Below are 17,419 nucleotides of genomic sequence, written 5' to 3'. Positions count from 1 at the left end.
CAATGCTTGAACCGAACGACTTAAGGCGTGCACATAGCTGTACTGGACTCCAGATGCTATCACAAATCTACCAAGGCACGATGATCTCCTGGTATCACTGTAGCTTTGAAATTTATGCAACAATTCAACATGATGTCTTTAGATGGCAACTGCGAAGGACATGCCGCAATTTTGGAAACTGCAAGAGCTGAACCATAATCCGGTACTTTCCAATATGGTCCAGGTACAATTTCTCATCCTGCAACCTTGTGATGACTTTCATAAATCCGAGCCATGTTCTTTTTTAGCTGCCCGCGCCTCCGCAAAGGGCCTCGAAATGTGTCTGTGTCTGATTTCGCGCAGTCATATCAAGAGGAACAAGGCACAAACACCGACGGACCAGGAGAACAAGTGCAAGGCAAGAAGGATATTCAAACTCGAGATCAATAGAGTCTAACATGAGCCAGACCTAGATAACCCACAAGAGCAACATACAACACCCGTTCAGAAAGAAAGACGCATGTCCGCAAGTTTTTCACGCCGAGTTCGACGCCGGTTCTCGCGGGAGTCAAAATACTCTGGGGAGCATCGTATCGCCTTTCCGTTTTCACTCAAATCAAAACCAAGTACCGTCAAGACAGAGAATGAGTTGGCGATCTTTCAAGATGCGGGAAGCAGTCTGATGAACGCGCGAGCATATGATAGCGATGCGCAATGTGTTGGATCTCCACAACATATCAAGAGTGCAAATGGATCACCGAGTCCAGGCTCACGCAGGATGGGACAAAACAACATGTCGCAAAGCAGTCGAGAGTTCGACAACATCCCACGTTTGAAGAATGGAAGTGGGCAGAACTCCCCAGGCTCTCAGCGTGGTAACTTTGGCGGATATCCTTCATCTACTCCACATGGAAGTATGAGAGGGCATCTTGGTCAAAATGATGCAAGATTGGCGGCCAGAGTCGCAGGTAATCAATCGACAACTTCGCTCAATACCCAGCGTTCAGATGAACTCGGCAACTTCGCCAGATCCCATCCGCATCTCCACCCCAGTCAAGAGCATCTGACTCCACCCACCCACGAAGTCAATCGACGCCAAGGCGCATTTTTGACTGGGAGTGGCGAGAACTTACAGAACTTGGTAGTTGATTGGGCGAAATACATGGACTCGTCGGCCAATGGTCCGCGCAATGTGTCTTCAGAGTCGCTCGGTAGACAGTCGCCCCAGATCATGAAACCCAAGAGAGACAGGCTCGTCAGCACACCGACACGTTCGGAAGCACGTGTGCCAAATCTGAGCGATCTGGATCTCTCGCATAGGGCAAAAGCGTCAAACTTGACCTCAGGGCCTCCGTCAGCCAATGCGTCGATCACCGAGTTACCTCGAGCGGGCAGGTATGGACTGCCCATGGTCTCATCGGAGAATGTCCAATCAAGTATGAGATCTGGATCCTCGACCATTGTCGGCCCTGAAACTCCAGTCCAATCCACGCCTCACTTTCGTGATGTGTCTTCGTTTTACTCACGACAAAGTGATGAAGTATTTGGGAGTGCATCTACTGGAATCCACTCACTCAGGGCACATGCTGCAAATGTCATGGAGAGCTTGCCTAATATCCAAGGAAGACTGGTTGGCGACAGTGGAAACATGGGGAATGCACCAGCAGCTTCCGACCAGGTTACCGAAAACAAATTTGACCCTCATCAGGGTGCCATTACTCCGAAGTCTGCCGAAGGTTATATAACACCAGTCACAAACGAAGGTATGCGAAGGGTCAGCCCCGGGTGGATGACTGGGGGTCGCCGGATGGGATATGGTTACACCCTGGTAGACAGCGACGAAGCGTCTTCACGGCAGGACGGAATGGATGATGCACAGCAAGCAAACGCAGCCTACGGCCGCCAAGCATCCGGGTCAGCGACTGGTGTTGTGAGCAAATATGGGATGAACGGAAGCGTCAGACAGCGAACGAGCCTCCAATCCCCGGTTCAAACATCGGCCTCCAATGGGGCTTCCAAGACAAACAGCAGTCGCCACTCGCCTAGCAAAGTACCCACCAATCCGAAGGATGAGTCTATTGCATCACCCATAAAGTGGGCGAAGACAAAAAGAAACTCACTCCGAGATCACGGCCATGCACCTCTCGCGGTGGATCTTGCAAGCGAAGGCATGTTCCTTGGTAATGTGCGCAGTGGGGGTGTCCAATCCTTGCAGCAACATCAACACATGACCCCTACCAGGGTAGACTATGTTGAAGATGACGGCAACTTCGCGAGTCGATGGTCGCGAGGTAGCTTATCGTCAAAAAGGCAGTCCCAATCTCACAAAAAGAATGACACAGGTGACAGACGCGAATCATATGCTCCCGAGATCTCCCCAACCCCAAACCGCCGCTTCTCGATGGATCAGAGCAACCGTCGCCCATCCGTATACTTTGATCCAGCAAGCCAGAGGAGCGCGGATAAATTGAACGGGCAGCCTTCTCGATCTCGTAGCGGTCGATGGATTTTGAGATTCTCTCGGATACGGGACAGCAGAAGACGCTCATCCAAGCCCCCGAAAGAGCCCTCCCCAGACTCATCCGCGGATTACGAGGAGTGTGAATCGAACGGCCACGGGGGAGCCGACTCCTTCAGAAGCGACGTTGCAGCTGACTTGGCCAATGAGTATCAGGAGTGCATTCAAATGCCTGGGGCGTTTTATGGCAGCGGATGGGCGAGTCGAACAAGTCTCATTGTTGATGCCGAGTAGATACCTGCTGGCACGATTTGAGTGAGAAACCCGCAATGGGGAGGTTGCGCGAGTGGAGGATTAGAAACCATGGCCCGGAGCGAGTATGCAGAAGTTGCTATTATTACCCATTGGGATCGAGTTGGTTAAATTATGAGTATACCTCCAAGCCGGATGTCATTAATCATACATTAATATGGGTAAAAGATCCCTAATACATCTTACACTTCATGTGCATGCACAATCAGCGTAATCTTTTCAGAGAATTTACCTCCGCTGCCGCTTGTTACTCTCGCTCGTGGTACTGAGTACACTAGCAGACCGCTTGTGGTTACCCTCACCTCCATTACTCGCTTCGGGCGCGACATTCTGCTGACTCTGTTCAGGTTGCGCGGAACCAGTAGGCGCTGCGGAGTCACCGCTGGCATGGGAAGCTGCAATGCCTTCGCCATCTTCAGTCTCGGTTTTCACCTCGGGACGAGGCAAAGCAGGGAGTCCAGCAGCCTCCCTTGCCTTCCGCTCACGCTCGAATTTGGCAGCCTCGAGGACACGGATTTCGCTCTCGACCTTCTCCGAGACCTTTCTTGCGTCAAGGAGCATGTTGACAGCTTGGATGAGTTTCTCGAAATCCTTGCACACGCGCTCGGTGGGCATGAAGAGACGCACTGGAATCTCAAGCTCGGCAAGAGCACTGGCCAATTTTTGTGTTTGAACGTTTGACTTGGCCTGCGTGAGACGTTGGGCGCGATCGCTGCGGAATTGCACGCCTGCCGAGACTCGTTCGTGATGCGTGACGCCATACTTGGCTTCTTCGGCTGCTGTGAGGGTGCGAACGGCTTGGTGGGTTTCTTTCGAAGCGGTGGATCCCTTCTTGTTGTTTGCTGCCTGGGTGACAGGTGTCTCGGCGCGGCCGGCACCTCCTGTTGCGTTTGGTGTCTGGCCAGCAGGGCTGGGAACGGCTCCATCGCCGAGAATGGAGCGACGCTTCTTGCTCTTGTCAGCTTGGAGGAGGGTTTGCAGGAGCTGAGATAGACCCGCGCTGGACTGGTACATTGTGGTGTTGCCGACGCTGATAGGAACTTCGAGGCGAGAGTATAGTTCGCGGCGCTCGGTGATGAAGTTCTGCTCGTTGCTTGTGATGCGCTTCAACTCCTCCAACAACATTGCTTCCTCCCGAACCTCGTCTGCTGTGCGATTGATTTGTAAAGCGGCCAGATCTTTGCGGTCACGTTCGCGATTGGGGTCAAACTTGAGCATCTTCTCGTGCAACTCGAATTCAGCCTCGGACATTTCTGAGGGCGGATGCTCTATTGAAAGCATTGTTGCCGCGACGTAGTAATAGCGCGCCTTCATTTGTTCCATGGTCCGGTGATGTTTGGCTGGAACAAGCGCCTCATTTCCCTCCGACTCAGTCTCCAATTTCGGTTGATAGTCGTAGCGATCTGCGATAACCACCCAGCGAATATCGTACTCATTCGCCAGATCCACCAGATAGTCTGTCTCCTCACGCGACCAATCATCGTTTTTCAAATTTCGAGCATACTCTTCGTCTGTGTATCGGCGAGGAAGACGAGGCTTGACATTGTACTTGGCAAAGGCGTAATCCTGCTCTGTAGGTTTAGGTGCCTCATCCTTTCCTTCTTCCTTGGGTTGGTCAACGTCCATATGTGATTCCTCCAGTGCTGGGGCAGCCACAGGCGGTCGTGCAGATTCGTGTTTTCTTTGCCAGTGGTTCAGGACCAGGCCATCGGAACGTGCGCTGTTTGTGAAGGGCGCCATGCTCCTGAATCTGAAAGTTAGCATCCATCTCAATTCTCGAGTACCCAGATGCGGAAACATACCAAGGTCGAACGCGTAACTTGTTCATCCATTTTGGACGACCCTTGTACTTATTCTCATTGATCGCGATTGGCGGCGCTCTTTCGCCCAGCAGCGCGTACAATTCACGGGTGATACCCTCTTTCGCGGCTGTCAGTCATCTGATCCAGTCTTCAAATCGCGCAACACCTACCTGGTCGCTTCTCAACCACTTTCTGCTTCTTGTGGGGCCTGGGTTGCCCTTCGGCAGGCAAATCCAGCATATCGCGAACATCGCCGGCCGAGGCCATGATGGCGGATTGTAAGGGGATCGGATCGGGCGCAACGGATAAAGACTGTCGTTTTGAGTGGTGCAATAGGCGGGCAAGAGATGTAGCAAATAGAAACTGGGTGTTTTTCCGATGAAACAAAAATGACGAGGTTGAAATTGAAGGTCACCGTCGACAGAGGTTTCGCGTTCGAAAGGGAGCATTCCGCAGACGGCAGGCGGTGAGATGCGGTCCCTGGATGTTGACACCTTCGCGGAGTAGTACGTTGACTGATTGACTCTCCGATTGTTGATATCACAATTATGGCTTTCTCTGGGAATTCGTTGTCATGGCTGAGCTCAGCCTTGGCTCTGCTCTCTTTCTTCTCTCTCCTCGTCCCCACCAATGCCCTCTATTTCTATATGGAGGGTCGGCAAACGAAGTGCTTCTTCGAGGACCTGCCGAAGGATACTCTGGTGGCCGGTATGAAGCGAGGCCAGCTTGATTAACAGTGCATAATGCTTATTATTTATTTTCTACCAACAGGTCGTTTCGAGAGCGAGGTCATCAATGCCCAATCCGGAGCCTACGCCATCGACCATAACATGAAGGTGCTCATCACCGTTGAGGAGACCTTCGACAATGACCACCGCGTTGTTTCTAAGCGTGACAGCCACTCCGGTCGCTTCCATTTCTCTGCTGCCGACGCCGGTCAACACAGGATTTGCTTCACACCCGAGACGGACGCCACCTCCGGCTGGCTGAGCAACTCCCTGGGCGCTGTCAAGCTCACCGTCGACATTGCCATTGGCGAGACCAGCAAGATCGAAACCGAGGACAAGGACAAGATGAAGGATATCGTTCAGCGTGTGAAGGACTTGAACAGCAGGCTGCAGGACATCCGCCGTGAACAGGTGTACCAGCGGGTAAGAGCTACCAATCTTCAATCCGGCCTTTGGGTGGAGAGACATGAGGGTCTTGGTGACACACTTGCTAACACTGGTTGAATAGGAGCGCGAATCTGAATTCCGTGACCAATCCGAAACCACCAACTCCCGTGTTGTGCGCTGGACTCTGATCCAAATCGCTGTTTTGTCTGCTGCTTGCGCCTGGCAGCTCTCGCATCTGAGGTCATTCTTCATTAAGCAGAAGCTGACTTAAGATGTGTAGTCTTTTCTATTTATGACTGCCTAGACTCGCCCCCAATCCTTCATTATGGCCACGGTCACACACTAGTCGATGTGGAGAGTGATCATCAGTATTGCATGGAGTTATTGTGTATTCTTTCTTGGTGCACAGAGGACATGAAAACGCAGGCTGGTGATCTTGAGGTTTTTCCATATGGTGCAACCAACAATTGTCTTCCCAAAAATGTCTGCGAAGCATTTGGAGCAAAGTCAGATGTCGATCTTGATAATGGATGTAATGATAGCTTTTTCTTCCACTTTGGCCCTCCTCGTAGGTTGTCTGTTTTCAACAAGCATTGTACTCTGTCTGCATGGGGTTCTCACGGAGAATGCCGAGATCACGACAACGAGTCATTCTTCTTTGTAGTGCAGACCCCCGGGCGTCGCTGTAGTCTTTTTGGGCTTTAATATTCTCAAGGCCTGGATGAACGGCATCAAAAGGTGCAGTTTGCATGACTTCGGTTGTAGCTTACTGACATTTCGATGTCTGTCTACGCCTGATTCCAGTGTCGTGGTGCTCCCTAGAGCTTGGAGTATGTATGATCTTTCATTTTCATAATTCTCGTTAATTTACATGATCCATGGATGTTCTCTAGTATATCTAGATCTCAAGATACAGTGGGCAATGTATTTCACAGGGACTTTCCAGGATTTATAGATAGTGCCAGCTTGAACATCGGGACATTGGCCACTCATGCTATTTTACTTCCCATGTGTTCCTCATGCTGAATCTGCTGCTTTTTCTCGACGATCTCATCGCCCAATTTCTGTTTGGTGTCCTCTCCTTCGAAGATATAAGTCAACTCTTCGAGAGTAGGGCCAGCTGTCTCCACAAAGAAGAAGTATACCACGAGGTACACAATGAGCACCCAGACACAGTAGTAAATGTAGAACTTCCATCCAAGAGCCTTCAGCCCGATGGGGTTCACATAGCTTCCGAAGACAGACGCCACCTGAATAGTCAGAAGAACGAACGCCCATGCCTTGGCACGCATCTGAAGTGTCACGATCTCCAAGGTATAGGTGACGATCAAGTTGGTCCAAGCGAAAGTGTAAAATGCTTGGAAGATAAAAATGCAAGCTATCACAACCCGACCAGCAGCCAGTGAGTCGTGCTCCAGATACTGTTGAGCCGCGATGGTCCATACAACAAAGACAACAACAACGCCACCAGATCCTGTGAGGAAGAAGAAACGACGACGGAATTTGTCAATAACCAATGCGACGGCAATAGCGACAAGGTACTGCCAGAGGGTGACCATACCGTTCACAAGGGTGATCTCGTACTGGGTCTTCAAGCCCGTGTCCTTGAGAATCTGCGTGAGATAATTCGAGACCAGAAGGTTGCCAGAGCTTTGACTGAAAACGGCCGTGGCAAAACATAGAAACAGACGCTTGAGGTTGGCTCGAGAAGACACAAAGTCCTTCCAGGTCAAGTTGTTCTCTGCTTCCTTCTCGATGGCCTGTTGGATTTCTGCGCACTCGACTTGAACCAATTCCGAGTTTGGATCACATTCACCATGGTATTTGATCAAAATTTGTCTGGCTTCTTCATGGCGCCCTTTGGCGATCAACCAACGGGGGGACTCGGGACAAAACCAAATCAAACAGAATTGATAAGCCGATGGGATGATTTGAACCAAGGTGGGCAGTCGCCATGACCATTGGCTAGGGATTCTGTAGCAACCGAAAGTGGCCCAGGCTCCAATGACATATCCCAGGGGGATGGAAGTGTTGTAAAAGGTGGTGACTTGCACACGCTCTTTCGGATGGGATAGTTCTGTAATCAAGACCGGCGCACCCATCTGGATCAGTGAGGATCCTGCTCCCAGGATAATCTTCCCGCCGATATACATGTTCAAAGAAGTGGCAAAGAACTCAATGATAACACCGGTGATAATAATCACCGAGCCCAGGGCAGTAGGCAGTCGACGACCAAATTTATCACCGATCCAACTCAAAAATATGAAAGGAATGACGCCTCCGATTGCATTGGAAGCACCAAAGAAGCCCAATGTAGCGCCTTCAGGATGTCCAAAGCGTTCCTGCCAAGAGTCCAAGGCCTGCATACCGTTCGTCATCGACTGCGTGAGGTGGTTAGCAAATGAATTCCACGGAGTCAGAGGGATCAACACACTCCATCGATTCCGAGAGCTGCACTAGCCAAAAGCGACGAAGTGAGAAGGAAATATAAGAGAATTCCATTCTTTCGTCGCCAAAACGGTGGCATGGAATCAACATCAATGGAGGACACGATGCCCTCGGCGGCGTGAGCAGCAGCAGGAGCCATGGTTGGGAATAACAGCTCCAACTGGAAGAAAATCGAATCCAAAGTTGAATTTGACGAACGAGAGACAATGTGTCATTTCGATGGCTGTCCTGTGCCTCTTATAGAAATGCCAGGATATAACATCGTATGCCGGCAGCTCGGGAGATGATACCAAGCACAGACGCACACGTGTGGGAAGAAAACAATTAAGCTCCCAACTCTGCGGAGAAACTCCCCGTGGGGAAAGCGCAGGTTTGCAGAAAAGACACAAATTTCTTGGAAGTCGGGGAATTATCACCGGCAAAATACAAATTTCCCCGAAGGAGAAGTGAATCGCCGGCGGCACTAACGCCACAATTTACCGGAAGTTATGAAATATAACTTTGGATCCGGCGTCCCTTCGATTGGCAGAGATCTGAAGTACCCTACAGTCACATCAGTGTATACTCATCATGTCGCCAGTCTCACTCCCTTCCGGTTTCGAATGGGGCTTTGCAACGGCGGCATATCAGATTGAGGGCGCTGTGAATGAGGAAGGGCGCGGCAAATCAATTTGGGATACTTTTTGTCATCTTCAACCAACAAGAACCAAGGGAGCAGATGGAGATATTGCTTGTGACCACTATCACCGCTACGAGGAAGACATCGAAAGCCTGGTCAAATATGGAGCAAAGGCCTATAGATTCTCAATCTCATGGTCTCGCATCATACCTCTTGGGGGAAGATATGATCCGGTCAATGAGCCAGGCATTGCATTTTACAACAAGCTTATCGACTCTTTGCTTGCGCGTGGCATCACACCTTGGATCACTCTGTACCACTGGGATCTTCCTCAAGGCATCCATGATCGATACGGAGGTTGGCTGAATGTTGAAGAATCACAACTTGACTTCGAGCGATACGCAAAGGTCTGCTACGAGCGCTTTGGAGATCGAGTCAAGAATTGGATCACACTCAACGAGCCGTGGATTGTCTCAATTTTCGTACGTGATCCTTGTGCTTTGATATTCCTCTGTTCTTTCTGTTTCTTGGCTAACTTATTCAGGGCTATGGCAATGGATGGAATGCACCTGGCCGAAGTAGCACAAATCCCATGTCCACAGAGGGAGATACGTCTACAGAGCCTTGGACTGTTGGAAAATCCTTGATCATGAGTCACGCTCGTGCAACTGCACTGTATAATCGTGATTTCCGCGACTCTCAAAAAGGAAAAATCGGTATTTCTCTGAACGGTGATTACTACGAGCCTTGGGATAGCAACGAACAACGTGACCATGATGCTGCCGAGCGTCGAATGGAGTTCCATATCGGATGGTTTGCAAATCCTGTTTGGTATGTTTTAATGCCAGTTTCACATTCCGCGTTTATTGACTTTGCTTTCAAGTCTCGCAAAGGACTATCCAGAATGCATGAGAAAGCAGTTGGGAGATCGGCTACCTGGTTTCACGGAGTCGGAGTTCGCTTTACTCAGGGAGGCGGATGTGGACTTCTACGGGATGAACTATTACACTTCTCAATACGCCCGGCACCGTGAGGAATCTCCGCTTGACACTGACTTCCTAGGTAATGTCGAGGAACTACAAGAAAACAAGGAAGGCATATCGATTGGAGAGAAAAGCGGCGTGTCTTGGTTACGGTCAACTCCTAATCTTTTCCGGAAGCATTTGACTCGGGTATATCAAAAGTATGGGAAGCCCATCTATGTCACTGAAAATGGATGTCCATGTCCTGGTGAAGAGAATATGACGTGTGAAGAAGCCATCAAGGACGACTACAGGGCTCAATACTTCGCGGATCATCTCGACGCGGTTGGGAAATCTTGCTCTGACGGCTCTGACATCAGAGGGTATTTTGCATGGTCTCTGATGGACAATCTCGGTATGATTTTTTGATCTTGTGTAAAAGATCTACCAAAGCTAATTTTTCCAGAATGGTCTGATGGATATGGAGTTCGGTTTGGCGTTACTTATACAAACTACGACACCCTGGAACGAACTCCCAAGCGATCTGCTCTGCTTTTGAAAAGCATGTTTGATCAGCGCATTGACGATGTCCTCAGACGTGACACCAGTGAGATACGTTTGGATGAACCCAGGTCACATATTTAAGATGGTATATTAGCGTTAGGTTGGCTTGGGTCGATACGCTTGATACAATCTTGAAATATCCATGGATGATCACAGCGTTTTGAGGTACCCAGCCTCCACGACACTTAGTATAACCTTGGAAGTTAGGGCTGCACAGGTTGTGTAATAATGACGCGCAATCTTGGTAATTTAGTTCCGAGTATACATATCAAGGACTGGATTCAACTCAAAATCAAGTACACATATAGGTATTCTCTATTCCTAGTGTCATGTCACTGAGCACTTTTATTTCCCATCCAAATCCGCGAAGAGCTCATAGCCGAAATCTTGGCTGGAGTCATTGAAGCGCATCTTCCTGTCAATTGCGTTGATCTCACTAATATCCTCCGGGCTAAGCTCAACAACTGCACGCAGGTTTTCGTGGATTCGAGCCTGTGTCTTTGATTTTGGAATCACTGAGTGGCCCTGCGAGATACCCCAGCCTGCGAGAATTGGTCAGAACTAAGGTCTAATAAATCAGTTCATGAGTGAGAAGGTTTGACATACCAAGTGCGATTTGAGCTCCACTTCTACCGTGCTTTTGGCCAATCTTCTTCAAAGTGTCGGCTTCCACAACCCTGCCAACGTCGTCACGGCCGCCGTAGAGTGCATTTTGATTACCCAGGGGCGAGTATTGGGTCACATGAATTCCTTTCTCTTTGAGGAATTCGGCGAACTTCCGTTGTTGAAGCCAGGGATGAATTTCGAGTTGATGGACTGCTGGAACAGTGCGACTGTTTGCGAGCAGGCGCTCTATCTCCTTGCGCGAGAAGTTGGATACGCCGATCGCTCGAGTTTTTCCAGATGGAATAGTATCTTCCATGGCTTTGTATGTCTGTCAAATAGTTAGCATTGCATTGTATCTATCGGCTCGAAAATTCACTTCGTACATCGATATAGTCAATGTTCTCTGTGATGAGCTTTCCATCTCTATCCTTGGGGAAAGGGTCATCTCCCCGCTTGAACGCGACTGGCCAATGCATCAAGAAAAGGTCAAGATAATCCAGACCAAGATCGTCAAGCGATTCCTGCAAAGCGAGGGCGACATCGTCGGGATGGTGCCTGTTGTTCCACAGTTTGCTTGTGACAAAGATCTGGTCACGAGGAATACCACTCTTTTTGATGGCAGTTCCCACAGCTTTCTCGGTGCCATAGCTGATAAAGAATGTTAGCAAGCTCCCTATGAGTGGGAAATCCCCTTTCGAAAGGAAGAATGCGCCTCACCATCGCGCTGTGTCAATGTGACGATATCCGGCATGAAGCGCGGTTAGAACTGCTTGCTCTTGTGCATCTTCATCTTGCCAGGTACCCAGTCCAATCGCTGGAATATGGGCACCTGTGTTGAGTTTGAAAGATTTCTGTTCGAATGCCATTGTTACTGACTGATATTCCTCATGAGTGGTGTGAAAATCCTGTCTTTTTAAACCCAAGCATATGGTTTCAAGATTGACTGTGGTGATATCATATGGATGTAATACAACCTTGGAAAGTTCTTTGTCTTGATATCTCAGATATAGCAATACTTTTGCACGCAAACAAATTACGTCACTATTATGGTATGATCTATACCTGTATCCAAATCCAATCACACCCTTGGAAAATATCCACCCTCGATCTTGATGATTGTTTTTTTGCATGGCGCATACCAAGCCCGAAGACGTACGTACCATTGAATGTGGCCGAATCTACCTATGTCTTGTAAGAGGGACACATCGAACCTTGGAAGTGTTCGGATGTATAGGAGAAATCGTGAGAGAGCCTCGGGAAGAAGGGGGGAGCCATGGAACTATCGATCTATAAAGGTATGGAATTCATGAAGGGAGACAAATCTTGAATTATGAAAATTTTTCGTGGTCCTCAAGTCGATCGTGCCTGCGAGCTTGGATTGTGTCTTGAAAGACCTTGGGAGGTCCATGATCTAGACTTAATTTTCAACTTAGGGCTCACTAGACTTGGTGTTTCTCACAATATCCTTAGTATGTATAAGTCAAGTGACCGATACGTGGAAAATATAACAAATGTTTATGCTTGATGAAAATTGAATATCGTGATTCTTTATAAAAATCTCGGATGCTCACGAGGGTCCGACACCCAGAACACTTGTTATGTATGAGAGAAAGGGAATTCGAGAACCTTGGAAATAATCGAGATGTTTTGCGTTTGGTTTGACGGACTGGTTTCTCAACAGGTCATGCTACAGAGTCAACCGAAAGTGTCACCTCGGCAGTTATGCCTAGCGGGTAAGTAAGTGTATCGAGCATAGTGGGGTCGGGGAAATGAAACTATTTGACCGAAGCCATCCCCGCCGTTCGGACAATTTCCCCATGCTTCCCTGATGACAACCTCTCCTAGTCCTTCAGGCGCGCGCTCATCGACTCGGGCATGCGACCGCTGCCGTCGGAGAAAAGCAAAGGTATTGTCCTGCGAGCTCTAGATATGTTGGGTCGGACTAATCAGCACCACCCTAGTGCGACTGCTCCGATCAATCATCAACATGCAGTAGCTGTCTTCTTGCTCGCTTGACTTGCACGTTTGATCTGCCAATTGCGAGGCGCGGTCCCAAGACTAAGCGGCAGAGGTCGCTTGCTGTGGTCTACCCCAATGTGCTACAAAGCCCCCCGGAATCATCCGTGCGGGCGTCGGAGCACGGCTCGGTAGCACACCATCCATTTTCTTCAGTCTCAGACACGGTCCCACTGGATACATGGGATTCGACACTTTCGGTGCTCGATCCAAATTTATCCCCTGCAACCGTGCATACAACTCAGTCGTCCGTCTCAAATCCGGCTTCCAGCAGAGTGACCTCAGCTTTGCAAAGATGGCATGACCTAGAACAGGATCTTTCCATACAGGCCCCCTCTACAAGTTTAGAGCAGACTGTCAATCGATGTTTCGAACTATTCTTCGAATATCTATACCCCTTAACTCCTCTGGTTCATGAGCCCAGTCTTCGAGATGGACTGGCATTCTTCGCGACCCAAGGGAGGATCTCGAGCTCCGACGGCCTCATCTACGGACTAAGAAGTCTCAAGTACCCAGACATATGGCCGGACTTTACCTTCACTCTAGTAACAGCAGTATGCGCGGAGGCGGCTTTTCTTCTTCCGAAGGATATCTTCCCAGAAGGCGAGAGGGTTGCAGACCCTTTTCTTCAAGCCTCTAGGAACTGCCTCAACACGTACCTGGAGGCCGATCTTGAGTATCCAAACGCTAATTCAGTTGCCATCCGGTATTTTCATTCCAACTGCATGCACGCAGCCGGCAAGCCAAGGCTCTCGTGGCACATCTTTGGAGAGGCAACGCGGCTGGCGCAAGTTATGCAAATGCATGAAGAGGAATCTCTGCAAGGGCTCACCGCGCTGGAAGCAGAGTTTCGCCGACGAGCGTTCTGGATTGCCTATATTGGCGATAAGTCTGCAGCCATCCTTAATAATCGACCAATCACCATCCACAAATACTCGTTCGACTCAGGCATCACCATTGGCTATCCCACCGGTGTCGAAGATGAGGCGGTCTTGACGCCAGGCAATACAGTCACAGACGATGAAAACACTCGCAGAAGCTTTATTGCAGGCTTCAACGCAAATATACGTCTTTGGCAAAGTGCTTCGGATCTGATTCTGGAGATGCGACTACTGGGTACCAATAATCAGAACGGACATCCTTCGCCGCGTCAGCCTCCCACGCCTGAAGAAATCCATCGACTCGACCATCTCTATGTACTTTTTGCGACATCTCTGGATGACCTACCTCGCTATCTGCAATATGATCAGCTCATGACAGAATCCAATGCAGACAACCAAGGGCTATCTAGACTGACCAGGCTGCGTACCATCCAAGCAACAAATGTCTTTGTCTCGTTGCATTGCCTGAAAATGGTTATCACACAGAAATTTGAAGACATCGGGTACTATCATCCCGCGCAAGTGAAAAACGAAATTCTGCTGCTCAAGAAAACTGATATTGCACGCGATCTTTTGAGGGTTATCCGCGATGCACCTTTCTGGGCTTTGCAGGTGAACGGCGAACCATGTGTAAGTCAGGATGCTTAACGGGTTGAGCTTTAGGAGCCTACCGCTGATTTTTGACAGGTGGAGAAGATCCGACTCATTGGGGCTTGTCTCCTTGAGATCATTGATCAACATGAGGCATCTCCTTTATCAGCCCGGGCGCGCAACGATCTGTCGGTTCTCCTTGATATACTGACGCGGCTTGATTCAAAAGCATCAGATACATTGCGGCGCCTTCTGTGAGAATAAAAAAGACGTTGTTTCATGAGGAGACTATTCGGCTCTGTGTTCCCAGAAAACCCATATGTCTAGTGGAATATACGTACTAGGAGCAGAGTTCGAAGGTTCCCTTTTTTTTAATATGGAAATACCAATATCAGTACAAAGGCGGCCGAAGCTCCCCCGTCGAGTGTACTCGGTATGAAGTTTTCCAGGGCAGTAGAGCGTGGCTGGTAAAGGCGTGAAAGGGCCCAAGAGATAAATTTACCGCATTTCCCCGATTCCCCGTCTCAGGCCATACCGGTGATCATCCTGCCAGTCAAGCCCCGGATCAATTTCGAGCCTGCCGCACATCCGAGTGGGCCTGGCAGTCATTGGAACTTGCTTCCAGTCTGCTTTCAGTGGCTGCCAGTCAACACATGATGGTCCAACGGCTCGAACCGGCCTCATTGCCATTTGCTAATGGGTTTGCGGGGAACCCTTACTGGAGTGTGGGATCCCCGGATGTTTGGCGTTTTTGTGAAGATCGAACTTCGGAGAATTCCACATTTGCCAAGTGATAGTGTAGATAGGATTCGAGTACTTATGGATTCGAGTACTTATGGATTCGAGTACTTATATAGAAGATGTACCTACGGTTTCCCATCTTAGCTCCAGGGCTTTATCCTCATCCTCATCCTACAGACTCAAGTCTTCAATATGCGCTCCAATAGGATTCTCACCAAGATTTTGACTTTGAGCTCCTTGGTTAAAGCTCTGCCTTCGTCCGGGAACACTAAAGAATCTTCATGCCGCTTCGCGCATCAACATTCTCAAAACGAGATCCTCCGTGACCCCACTGCGTTTGTGAACGACCTATTGTACTGGGAGGGCAAGTTCCATCAGAACAACATCTCATGCAACAGCAACAATGGTATCACCTATGATGGAACAAACATTGACTGGGTGAATGGCGAAGCAACGGTGAAGCACTCAACCAGTGCCGCTAGTAAAGAGGTCAATTGCGCACCTCCTCCAAGATTTTCATCATTCTTCAAATCGGCTGACCGAGTTTACAGTCCCTTCAAATTATGCTCTATACTCATGCCATTGCTGGGTCCCCAGAGGCTGCACGGTATCTTTCCCCGGGAAGCCCAGAAGCAGCTCCAGGAATGGTTGCCTCTATCATGCAGACAAAGTTGCAGACCTATCTCAGGTTTAATGAGACTTACCCTGGCTTTGGTGGTTTCTTGCCTTGGATTCTGGCCGATGGTCAAGATCTGACCCCAACACCGGACTGGACTGATCGTGTGCCCGGTCTTGATAATGGGTGCGTGTTTCCCTTTGAATATGGGATGTTTGGCTGACCCCTTCCCCTCTAGAGAGCTTATTTGGGCTGTATATGGATTCATTCAAGCTCTTGAGAACACAGGCAACAAATCATATCTTGATCTTGCCCGGGAATGGCAAAGCTGGTTGGATTATACCAAGACAACTGCTGCTGAGGTATGACCCGTTTCTTCTATCTTCTTCTATTCAGTGTGACTGACAAGATGTTCACTTGACAGATTTTCTATTTTGGAAACGGTAAAGTGTGTGCTGTCGTGGCCATGGCAGATCAGTCTCTCCCAGTCAATCATCAAGATCAGTCATATCAATGCGAGAATAATATCTTGCTAGATGACCCTTTCGAGGGCGAGATCTTCACATTCTGGCTTCAATTCTTCGGCAATTTGACAGATGCAGACAAGAAGGCTTTGTGGGAAGTGAAAAGACCCCAGTTAGTGAGCGTGGATTATCAACTGGGTGAATATGGACCTATCACAGTGCAAAAGGGTGAGTGATGATAAGCAAATTCTTTACGAAAAATAACTCACATCAATCAGGATACTGGTTCTCAAGCCACGAGACCTGGAAAGCTTTGCAAATGCCCTACTACGACATCGACATTGTCAGGTAAGTTATCACTGAAACTACAAATACTGCTTTTGGCTCCATGCTAATCTCCTACTAGTCGGTTATTCAAGAACGCCGAACGAGTTCGAACTTGTAACTCGGTCGCCACAAAAGTGCCCGGCATGTTCGCCTCAATCAACAACATTACCGACCCTTCAACCGGCGAAGTAACAGGCTATGTCTCCAACGCCGGCATCCCCTCCATTTCAAACCAGACCGTACAAGAGCTGGACGTCATCACGCCGTATAGTGTCTTTCCAACAGTGCTCTTGGACAAGGCTGTTGGACTAGCTTGGTGGAGGAATATGGCCATTGCCAAAAAGATGCAGAGTCAGTTCCAATCCTCTATATAACCATGTTTTGGAACTAATTTGTGCTTCAGGTATTTATGGCAGTACCGAATCTACGCGTGTTGATGGGACTGGTGTTTCAGCGCTTGTCACATGGGACAGCAAAGTCACCACCGTGGTTGCGATCCTGGGTGGTGTTTCTGATATTGTTCGTCAGAAGATGAGGGCGGATGGCATCTATGCTGAGTTCGTGGATACTATTGAGGTAAGCTCCATCTCCTTGTATTTGCGCTGGAAGAGATGGTCTCGCTAACGTTTGAACTGTAGGCTGAGTACACGCGAGTCTTCACGCATCTCCGTGGGGAAGATGTCGATCTTTGTCTTCCGCAAGACACCGTGCCTGATGCCGGGCTAGTGGATTTCACCTCGTGCAACTAGGATGTTTTAGGTTGAACGAAAAGAATGATCCGTCCTGGTCAGACGCTACTGGTTCAATTGATTAGTAGGTACCAAAATGCAGATTAGGTGCAGTTTATTGTTAACTACATGATCGTTCCATATTCACATGGCTTTATGCAGTAAGGGGGGGATCGCTATAGATAGCGAT

General features: G+C 49.1%; 8 protein-coding genes across 8 annotated transcripts; 5 read left to right on the top strand and 3 right to left on the bottom strand.

Moving 5' to 3' along the window:
* Positions 1-499: 499 nt before the first annotated feature.
* Positions 500-2,731, top strand: N7506_008622 (uncharacterized protein; the record flags this gene model as incomplete). Its single annotated transcript, XM_056957915.1, has 1 exon — positions 500-2,731. The coding sequence occupies one exon, from the start codon at positions 500-502 to the stop codon at positions 2,729-2,731; it is 2,232 nt and encodes a 743-aa protein (XP_056807305.1).
* Positions 2,732-2,977: 246 nt separating this feature from the next.
* Positions 2,978-4,818, bottom strand: N7506_008621 (SANT/Myb-like DNA-binding domain-containing protein; the record flags this gene model as incomplete). The annotated part of the gene is made up of 3 exons (XM_056957914.1): positions 2,978-4,493; positions 4,552-4,669; positions 4,722-4,818. 3 exons carry the CDS (start codon positions 4,816-4,818, stop codon positions 2,978-2,980), a joined length of 1,731 nt encoding a protein of 576 aa, XP_056807304.1.
* Positions 4,819-5,099: 281 nt separating this feature from the next.
* N7506_008620 (p24 family protein) lies at positions 5,100-5,937 on the top strand (the record flags this gene model as incomplete). The annotated part of the gene is made up of 3 exons (XM_056957913.1): positions 5,100-5,259; positions 5,323-5,702; positions 5,788-5,937. 3 exons carry the CDS (start codon positions 5,100-5,102, stop codon positions 5,935-5,937), a joined length of 690 nt encoding a protein of 229 aa, XP_056807303.1.
* Positions 5,938-6,655: 718 nt separating this feature from the next.
* On the bottom strand, positions 6,656-8,253 carry N7506_008619 (putative MFS hexose transporter; the record flags this gene model as incomplete). The annotated part of the gene is made up of 2 exons (XM_056957912.1): positions 6,656-8,047; positions 8,101-8,253. The coding sequence occupies 2 exons, from the start codon at positions 8,251-8,253 to the stop codon at positions 6,656-6,658; spliced, it is 1,545 nt and encodes a 514-aa protein (XP_056807302.1).
* Positions 8,254-8,684: 431 nt separating this feature from the next.
* Positions 8,685-10,340, top strand: N7506_008618 (glycoside hydrolase family 1 protein; the record flags this gene model as incomplete). The annotated part of the gene is made up of 4 exons (XM_056957911.1): positions 8,685-9,215; positions 9,278-9,564; positions 9,617-10,110; positions 10,162-10,340. 4 exons carry the CDS (start codon positions 8,685-8,687, stop codon positions 10,338-10,340), a joined length of 1,491 nt encoding a protein of 496 aa, XP_056807301.1.
* A 264-nt stretch (positions 10,341-10,604) lies between these two features.
* On the bottom strand, positions 10,605-11,731 carry N7506_008617 (aldo/keto reductase; the record flags this gene model as incomplete). Its single annotated transcript, XM_056957910.1, has 4 exons — positions 10,605-10,801; positions 10,866-11,193; positions 11,249-11,513; positions 11,583-11,731. The coding sequence occupies 4 exons, from the start codon at positions 11,729-11,731 to the stop codon at positions 10,605-10,607; spliced, it is 939 nt and encodes a 312-aa protein (XP_056807300.1).
* Positions 11,732-12,587: 856 nt separating this feature from the next.
* On the top strand, positions 12,588-14,611 carry N7506_008616 (transcription factor domain-containing protein; the record flags this gene model as incomplete). Its single annotated transcript, XM_056957909.1, has 3 exons — positions 12,588-12,598; positions 12,862-14,392; positions 14,450-14,611. 3 exons carry the CDS (start codon positions 12,588-12,590, stop codon positions 14,609-14,611), a joined length of 1,704 nt encoding a protein of 567 aa, XP_056807299.1.
* A 675-nt stretch (positions 14,612-15,286) lies between these two features.
* N7506_008615 (endo-beta-1,2-glucanase) lies at positions 15,287-17,250 on the top strand (the record flags this gene model as incomplete). Its single annotated transcript, XM_056957908.1, has 8 exons — positions 15,287-15,583; positions 15,646-15,896; positions 15,949-16,072; positions 16,135-16,402; positions 16,453-16,522; positions 16,581-16,852; positions 16,905-17,077; positions 17,140-17,250. The coding sequence occupies 8 exons, from the start codon at positions 15,287-15,289 to the stop codon at positions 17,248-17,250; spliced, it is 1,566 nt and encodes a 521-aa protein (XP_056807298.1).
* Between the last annotated feature and the right edge of the window lie 169 nt (positions 17,251-17,419).

The sequence above is a fragment of the Penicillium brevicompactum genome, assembly GCF_028827555.1.
Source record: "Penicillium brevicompactum strain IBT 35665 chromosome Unknown utg000006l_segment0_segment0, whole genome shotgun sequence".
Taxonomy (NCBI): Eukaryota; Fungi; Ascomycota; class Eurotiomycetes; order Eurotiales; family Aspergillaceae; genus Penicillium; species Penicillium brevicompactum.
Note: the sequence above shows the minus strand (reverse complement) of the source record. Positions and strands in the feature narration are given on the sequence as shown.